The sequence below is a fragment of the Ictalurus punctatus genome, chromosome 17 (genome assembly GCF_001660625.3).
Source record: "Ictalurus punctatus breed USDA103 chromosome 17, Coco_2.0, whole genome shotgun sequence".
In the NCBI taxonomy this organism is placed as follows: Eukaryota; Metazoa; Chordata; class Actinopteri; order Siluriformes; family Ictaluridae; genus Ictalurus; species Ictalurus punctatus.
In genome coordinates, this window is record NC_030432.2 from 4,602,578 (window position 1) to 4,611,969 (window position 9,392).

General features: G+C 38.3%; 1 protein-coding gene across 1 annotated transcript; it reads right to left on the reverse strand.

The window, feature by feature from the left end:
* Nucleotides 1–1,462: 1,462 nt before the first annotated feature.
* Nucleotides 1,463–7,142, reverse strand: il10ra (interleukin 10 receptor, alpha). Its single transcript, XM_017491644.3, has 7 exons — nucleotides 6,918–7,142; nucleotides 6,453–6,567; nucleotides 5,547–5,722; nucleotides 5,228–5,373; nucleotides 4,911–5,067; nucleotides 4,688–4,797; nucleotides 1,463–3,815 (listed from the first exon to the last, which is right to left on the reverse strand). Exons 1-7 carry the CDS (start codon nucleotides 6,979–6,981, stop codon nucleotides 2,940–2,942), a joined length of 1,644 nt encoding a protein of 547 aa, XP_017347133.1. The 5' UTR covers nucleotides 6,982–7,142; the 3' UTR covers nucleotides 1,463–2,939.
* Between the last annotated feature and the right edge of the window lie 2,250 nt (nucleotides 7,143–9,392).

Sequence of the window (9,392 nt, forward strand, 5' to 3'; positions counted from 1 at the left end):
AAAGTTCTCCACAGTGTTAGCAGACATCCAGAACGAATTCTATTTGCTTTATATTGAACTACCACAATATATCGCTGCATCTTTTATCTAAAAACGTCTTGCGGTACTATGGCAGAAGCTGGTTTAGCGCTGCTTTACCAATACGATTTAGGTGATAGTGTTGTTTACTGATGCATTACTTCTCTGGTATAATGTGTGTGTGTTTTTAAAAGACAAATTCAGGACAAAACACTTTTGTTCAGTCCACACCTTGACAAACATTCAGCCAAAAAAACAAGAGCTTAGATGATCTCAGTTGTCATAATGTTAATTAAAACCTTCAAAAATATGTTAGTTTTTTTCATATGGAATAATATGTAGAAAAACTCTAATAAATGTAAATAAATAAATAACATTAGACATCAGGGTTGAAGCTTGTAAATCTGTGCATAAGTAGAAAGAAGGTAATTCCCTAGAAGACAGCTGTGATTATTATTATTATTTAATTTATTTATTTGTTTTTGATGAGTAAGTTAATCTTTTGACTTCTGCGTGCTGCTGTTAAGGTCATGAGTTCAAACCCCAGCACTGCCAAGCTGTCACTGTTGGGCCCTTGATCAAGGCCCTTAACCTGCCTGTCATATGTCCAGCTCCACTGCACTCAAATGAACCCCCTGAATTAATACACACATAAAAAAGGCTCTATGTTTAGGGTGACGTTATTATCTACATACTGTATGTTGTGTGTTGTGTGCTGGTGTGATATTTTGGTATATAATAATATGTCATCTAAGTTTTACTCTGACAGTGCTTATTTGAATCTGTCAATTATTGTTTCCTACTGTACTTCCCATAGCAGCAATAATTATGTGCACTCATAATTCATTACAGTCTATCCGACTTCTCTTCGATGCAACTTGATTTAAAACTGCTTAAAGCCACTTTAAATTTCCCTGTATGGAAAAAACAACAACTTTAAAAATGACTAATAACGTTCATTTACATCGAAACGTCAACAAATAAAGATAATTAAGCAAAGATTGAAATATAGACGCACCACCTAGCAATGAAATATTAAGAAACATGGCGTTGTCCATGGATATGGAGACGCAGATGTGTGCAATCCTGCAGTGGTAGAATCAGGGCTGAGTGATTTATCGCAAATCAGCAGGGACTAATCTTTCATTGAGGCTAATCTTTGGAAGATGATATTCTCTCATTTTGGAAAGGAATAGAGAGAGAGAGAGAGAGAGAGAGAGAGAGAGAGAGAGAGAGAGAGAGAGAAAGAGATGTACTTTCGAACTACATATGCTAAAAATACACATTTTCCTCACACTGTCTTATCCTACAGAAAGGAAAAGTAACAACAGCTTAGCAAAAATGCTGCGTGATTAGCGATAATGCTACAAATCGCTTAGCAAAAGGCTTTCTAAATTCCTTATGAAGTGATTGCTTATGGAAAAGTAAAAACAAAAACAAAATATAGGCTATATTAGAAAGGAATTTATTTTATTTATCAGTTATTACAAATTTAGGACTAAACTGACCTGAAATTGCACTAAGCAGTTTTCAATTTAAACTCACAGGTCATGAAAAATATGATGAATGAAAATAACCGTGTGCTTCCACAAACAAATTCAGTCTTTCCACCGCCCACAAGAAAGCGCACAGTGTCCCAGAGTACAGTAACGAAAGAGACAAGTCTATCTATAGTCATGGGTTCAGTTTCGGTACTGTATTGAACAGTTTTCTTTTATTCATTTGGCCTTGCCATTTCCCCATGCGGTAATCTCCAAAGAATGGTAAGCTCTATTAGCACAAGTAAAGAGTTTATTACTTGAACGCTTAGACGGGCGAGGGAAAAGATGTTGCCCCCCCAAAAAAAGTCTTTTTCAACCTCCACAAGAAGAGCACTTCCCTATTGGTTGTTGAGAATTCTGCTGGCTTTACTGTAACTTTGGCTTCAGTGTTCCTGCTGGGGTTTTTGTTGTTGTTATTGTTGTTTGATTTTAGAAGAGAATTATCCTGTTTATCCTATGGTGATAAAATAAAAATTGGTAGTTGGATAGGTGAGTGAGTGAATATGCAAATAAATAAATAGATAAATAAATAAATAAACTTAATATAAGTAGAGATAAGGACCAGTACTGGTTCTGCATCAGCGCCCAATCTCCTCCGGTCCAGACCACGATCAGGGCAAATGCACTGTGCTTTATTAATGCTGTAATCTTCTATATACACAGTATAAAGTCATTTCGAGGCTTGAAAAAGCCACTCTGAATGGCAGAACAAAATGCTCCGCTCTTTGATTCCTCCCATTTTTCTGCTTATGATGGGTTGAGGTCTATGAAAAGCATGTGCACATTACTTCGGTCCTCGTGGCCAGACATTGAGAAGTGTTGTGCGTGAATCGTTCCTCATACAGCCAGCGCGAGTCCATCTGAAGCAATGCAGCATTTAACTTGAAATCGAATAATCAATGCGATGTTTTCTGAAGTCATGAAGTGCTCATTTTTACAACTGCAAATAATTATTGCGTACTTGATCAGAACAGATTAGTTCAAATAAGTAAAAACCAAGGAGGCATACATTGTCTCATTACTACACTGTAGTACATTTCAGACATTCAGAAAAAAACAACAACCATAAGTTTTACACATGAATCAAGAGCAGCATATGGCAAATTTTTTTTCTTTTGCCTTTTTTTTTTATTTTGTAGGAAGAACCCCCCCCCGTCCAAATCGGCTTTGATGCACAATATATTTTCATCACCAATAGATGATGAGATTCTTAATGATCTAAAATGACAATTTATGCAATGAACAAGGTTGTGTGAAAAACATGCATGAAAATAAGATTAGTCCGTTTCTCACAGTACACTGATGTACCAGCTGAAAGTTAAAGGCCGTTATCTCAAGCCATTTGTTCTCTTTTTCAAGCAAAGGTCTCCAGACAGCAGTTCAGGAAAATGTAAGTTCTATGTTATCGAGTGCGAAAGACCTTGTGTGCATTATGCCGTCTTGTTTCTTTTCATTTTGGAGAAGTAGTGGACATGACAAGATAAGCAGAGAAGACTCGGTGCAGTCATTATCTGACAGGGCAGTCTCTGTCGTTGAGACTTCCATGTTTAAAAGGTTTACTGTTTGCATAAAAGTCTTCTTCAAGTAGCTCGAACTCACAGAGTTCCCTACGTCGGTTTGTCTAAAATCTGTCTGTGATTGAGTTACTGGTGGACAGTCTTCAGTGAAAGGATTCTTAAATTTGCACCAAATGCAATATTCGTGGTCTGCGCACGTACACGTCACCTGACCAGACCTATATCCGGCTGATGGAGCAGCCATGTTTGAGTCCATGTCATTTTGTACATCCACACTTGAGGGGCTCTGGCTCCGATATCCATCACCTACAACTACCTCGGATAATAGTCCAGTGTCTTCCCCCTCTAGAGAACCAGAAGCTTCATGAGGGCCCAATCCCAATCCACTGTCCTCACTTCCACCATTTTCACCACTGCGGTGTATCTCATTCATGGAGAATTGTCTTGTGACTCTCCCAACACTTCCACTGACCTCGGTTCCTTTTAGACTTCCACAACCACTGTCCACTTGCAGATCTCCATTTTGTTTCTCCGTCTTTGCATTGCTGACGGTCAGGTGCAGCTGTTCTATGCTCACTCCACTGTCCAGGCTTCCTCTCCTCCCTTTGTCTTCCTCGGTAAATTCAATGCTCTTTTTTGTGTCGGAGTTGTTGGTGATGACGATCCATCCATTGTCTGTCACGGTCTCCACTTGGTCGGATTTGATAATCAATGGCTTCCCTGCATTTACAACAAGTTTCTGCGAGGGAAAAAAACACACAAGGTACATATTTAAGCAATTTCGCATGAACAAGAGTGCTGCTGTATGAATATCAGAACGGTTGTGATTCGGCTGTAGGTGAACAACCATGATTTTCAGTACAACTGCATGATTTCTTTCAGCTAACTGACATTGCAGACACAATATGGCCAAATATTTAGTTTAGTTTTGCTCCAAAAAGGAACATAGTTCCAAAGAAGCCTATAGTTAGTGTAGTAACAGTATCATTATAACAAACTACTGCTAGAATTGAACTTTATGTAACAAACACAGACAAGTGGGTCTCACACAAACAGTCAAAACTAAATGGTTGCCAAATGTTTGTGTATCCCTGACCATCAGATCCATATGTGGTTCTCCCCCAAACTCTTGGGGAACCACACAACTGCCTAGAGTGTGTTTGTATAGCATTACAAATTCCCTTCAGTGGAGCTAAGAAGCGCAAACATGTTCCAGCATGACATTGCTCTTATGCACAAATCAAGCTCCATGAAGACATGGTTTGCCATGGTTGAAAGAGTTGGTGAAAGAGCCCTGACTTCAACCCCACTGAAGACATAGTAGCTGAGGTTCCAATACGGGGTGTTACTCATATAATTACTCATAGGGGTGTGATTAGTGTACTGGAATTAACTGTTTACGGCCATAGTGTAATTGTAAATTGTTTCGAGAAATCCCTGAGTCTCCCTGCTGATTAGATTTCTAAGAAATGTGATTGACTGTTTCACTGGTCATATGCATCAGCCGCAAGCTTCAATTAGAATTTACTTTGTTCCTTTTTTGCTCATTGAAACTAGCTTGTTCTCTATATGTAGCTTGGGTGAAACCAGATAAAGACAGAAATGACTCACCAAGGCACTCGGCATTTTCCGAGGTCGCCTCAGGAAACATATAAAGAGCATTAGAAACGCCATAATGCCCAACAGTCCCAGTAAAATGATGCAAATAATCAGGCTCACACCTGTAAACAAGACAATTATGGGTAAGCAAGATAAGTATTTACTGGACCAAGGCAACACATTTCAGCCTTGCTCTGAGCATATATAAACAACAATCTCTGGATATTGATGTTACCTATTGGTAGCCTTATGCAGTGTACAGAAGAGCTGTTGCTAGCATCAGTTGCTATACTCTCCACCTTCACAAACACACAGTACACTTGCAGTGACTGCAATGAGATGAATGTCATCTCACCATCATCATCAATGTCATCATCACTCTTTGTCACTGTCTGTGTACCAATGAATAAAGAGCATTATGAAATCACAGAGCACGCTTCACCAGCCATGACATGTAACATGAACATCTAAAACAGGTTAAATATTTCTTTGAATGGTCTGGGACATCATGCAAATGCGAGTTTAATGAGTACATTCAAGTGCAAATCATACCTGGTTTTCCTGCCCATCTTGCCACAGATACGTGGTGTATCGCACTCCATTGCTAAAAATCTCATCAAGTATCTGTTTCCTGTGTATCTTGACTCGCACAGTGTATGAGGTGGATGACAGACTGAACGTTGGGGCAAACAGTTGACCTACGACACAATGGTTTTATATTCAATTAGAGGATTGAATTAATTTGTAGTTAAAATGCCATTTATATGAAGTAAATGCGATATAAATCTCCACTGTTTAAGAAAAAGTTTTGTAAAACCTGTAGATTGTCACAAGATTAATATAAACAGGGTAAAGCAGTTCAAATACTCACTGTGACGAATATTAATATGCCGTTTAACACTCCAAGAAATACTGTTTTGAGTCGTGAGTGCTCCAACTTTCACTTTGAAGTTTGAATCCACTGAAAGATATCCAATATTACATATGGTGGCGTTAAGGAGATTACAGTGGGTAACATTTTCCCAGACCGTAGGAGAATCAGCATAACTAGGACAAGACAAAGAGGTGCATATATTAGGTGATTGCAGCCGTATAGTGCAGTATTTATATTTTAATCAAATATTTTATATTATATATATATATATATATATATATATATATATATATATATATATATATATATATATACACACACACATACACACACACACACATACGCTCACTGCCCACTTTAATAGGAACACCTGTGGACCTTATGCCGTTATCTATAAGCTCTAGAGACTGTTGTGTGTGAAAATCCCAGGAGATCAGCAGTTTCTGAAATACTCAAACCAGCCTTCCTGACAACAACCACCATGCCACGTTTAAAGTCACAGAGATCACATTCTTTTTTTATTCTGCTGTTCAATTTGTACATGAACTGAAGCTCTAGACCTGTATCTGCATGATTTTATGCATTACACTACTGACACATGATTGGCTGATTGGATAACTGCAAAAATGTACAGGTGTTCCTAATAAAGTGGATGGTGAGGTTGTGTATGTACATTTTATATATATATATATATATATATATATATATATATATATATATATATATATATATATATATATATATATATATATATATAAACATTATATGTATACACTGTGTATCCTCGTGAACCCCCACCACTTAAGGTGCAAGGCAAATGTGTGTGTTAACCACCAAACCACCTTCTTGAGAGAGAGAGAGAGAGAGAGAGAGAGAGACAGACAGACTCAGAGAAAGACTTACTGTGACAGTTGAACTTGATAGCGGTAATCCCCAGCATTTTCCTGCGGAGGTTCCCAGGTTATAGTTACGTTCCCCTCCCATATGTGCACAATAACATTTCTCGGTCTTGTCTCCCCTGACAAACAGAGAAACCATTTGAATATTGAGAAGTGAGGTTGGAGTGGGTTTTTCAAAAAATTTCCCAGATTTTTTTTTTTTTAAAGCTTATGTCATGGCTTCATATGAATTTAGTTCTATATCACATACGATCACTTTTCCACACACACACACACATCATTCACACACATCATACACATAATGGAAAATGATGAAACCCATAGAAACTCCATTCTTATGTAATTATGGTAAATGTACACTACATGACGCACTCTTGCGTTAACACTCTTAGTAACACCCGGTTAATTTAGTATTTTATTTAAATCGGTTCTCCATGAGTAACATATAAAAAAAAATTAATTCTCTTACCTGATATGTAAAGTGTCAAGTGCAGTAATATGACTAGAGCTGAAACCCAAGGGCTCCTATCCATGGTTTGTTCGTATCATATCAAGATACAAGCTCACAAAAAAACTGTCTGAAACATCGACAATACATCAGAGTGCTGTACTGTTTCAAATACATCAGATTGACCGTATACATGTATTTCTAGTTCTTCTGTCTCTGAGTGATTCTCTGTACAGTCCAGAGCATTAGAATGTATGAGTTACTCAGAAAGGCACCGCCCCTTAACATCTTACGTAGTTCCTCTCTCTTCTCTCTCTCGCCTACACTCGCACAGTGTTCCTGTTTTGTTTTGCACTTCTGCGAGCACATTTTTTTTCCATCATTGCATTTAGATCAGACTGCAGACACACAGTGAAGTGAAGACATCAAATTAATTATAATTACCAAAAGGGTGCTGTGTTGCTAATAAAAAGGACATTTTATGTAACATTATGAGAGGCTTAATGTTGGGCAATGAAGGGGTTTTTTTTTTCTTTCTCATTTTTATTTCTAATTAGATGTCAAACATGACCCCACCAGTCTTCAAGCTATGGTAGTATGGGAGAAAATCAAGTGTACATGTGAATAATTCTGGAAGATCTGTAGGGAGTTTACAATATTGAAATAATTCCAGCTTGAATCCGATAAAAACGTTAATGATGGCCAGTGGTGACTCCGCAGGTCTGGATCACAGACTCAGGACTACTGATTGGGATGCTGTGAGTTTCAGTCCTGTGACTGTCAAAAAACAAACAAACAAACAAAAAAAAACACATACACATCTTGGCAATAACAAACTTTCTGTTTTCAGGAACAATCTGATGCCATCTAGTGTTCAGGCTTGATAAACAAAATCATGTTGTTTGCTATGTCAGCATTTCCCAGTATGTGAGATCTTTCACAAATATTGACGGGGAAAAAAACAAATGATTTGAATCCATGCTTAGTCTGGTTCAGTTTATCACATCATATGGTTATCATAATGTTTATTTATTTTTTAAAAAATGTATCAGTGTGATTTCAAGCACAAAGTTTTATATGAAGACCCAAGAAAGAAGACAATGAAGACAAAAAAAGCAGCAGATCCTTTAAATCCTGTAAGTTGTGAGGTGGGTAGATCTGGGGAATTTGGAGGCCGAGTCAACACCTTGAACTTGTTATGTTCTTCAAACCATTCCTGAACAATGTCTAGGTAGGTGGTAACCTAAGGTTTCCCAGGAGAACTTTGCCCAGAACCTCACACCTCCCCCACCAGCTTGCCTTCTTCCAATAGTGCATCCTGGTGCCTTCGCTTCACCAGGAAATCATGCACATGCACCTGGCTCCATGTGATGTAAAGAAAACGTGATTCATCAGACCAGGCCACCTTCTTCCATTGCTCCATGGTCCAGTTCTGATGCTCACGTGGTTTTTAGAGGTGTGCAGGTAGTCAGCATGGGCGCTCTGACCGCTCTGTAGCTACACAGCTCCATACGCAACAAGCTGTGATGCTCTGTGTGTTCTGACTCCTTTCTATCAGAACCAGCATGAACTTTTTCAGCAGTTTGTGCTGTAGTAGATCTTCTGTGGGATCGGACAAGACGGTCTAGCCTTCACTCCTCACACGCACATCTATGAGTCTTGGGAGTCCACGACCCTGTGGCCAGTTCACCGGTTCTACTTCCTTGAGCACTTTTGGTAGGTACTAACCACTACACCCCATTTTTCCTGCTTCCAACACGTCAACTTCGAGAACTGACTGTTCACCTGCTGTCTAATAAATATATACCCCTCCCCTCCGCCTCACTTCTGTAAAAGATGGGAAATTGAATTCATTTTAAATTTGAGCCTGTAACCAGCAGGCTGGGATCTGATTAAAATTAGGAACCAATACATACAGTACATAAAGAATGTCGCATTTAAATGTTAACCATTTGTGTTTGTTAAAAGATCTGCTAGTCATATATTTGCTTCATTTTAATTATAACATGCGTGTGTGTTTAGCTTTTGGCTGAAGCTACCACCTGATAATATCAACTGAGCATGATCAATTCATAGGCTTCTTTTAGCTGCCAGAAGTTCGCTGGTTTTAGTCAACCTGCTGTTTTGGATTGATGTAAGCCAGTGGTTTTACATTTGTCCTCTGTTTGTATTTTTGTGGTCATAAATGAATGTGCTGTGCTGACATGTTTCAAGGTGCACAAAAGGGGATGTGAATTTGCCAGCTTAATAGAATTTTGGACCTATTTTGGTGCATAAATTTGCATGCCTGTTCACATCCCTGCATTCTGTTTTAGTGCTGATGCAAGGAAAAAAAAACAAACAAATCCTTTACTTTCATTACTTCACATTCAGTGTTGTAAGTCCTTTCTCTAATAGTTTTGTGGATGTTCACAAATTATGTCTTTCCACATCAACAAGCATATGCTACTTAGTACTTGGTCGTGAAATTAGTGTTTCGTTGGCTAACATAAAGCT

What these genes read in the sequence shown, in the direction of transcription:
- il10ra (XM_017491644.3), bottom strand. Translation starts at nt 6,981, where the DNA reads ATGGATAGGAGCCCTTGGGTTTCAGCTCTAGTCATATTACTGCACTTG. An exon ending in CTTGACACTTTACATATCAG is followed by an intron (nt 6,568 to 6,917) that starts GTAAGAGAATTA and finishes TCTGTTTGTCAG; the next exon opens with GGGAGACAAGACCGAGAAAT. An exon ending in GGAAAATGCCGAGTGCCTTG is followed by an intron (nt 3,816 to 4,687) that starts GTGAGTCATTTC and finishes TTTCCCTCGCAG; the next exon opens with AAACTTGTTGTAAATGCAGG.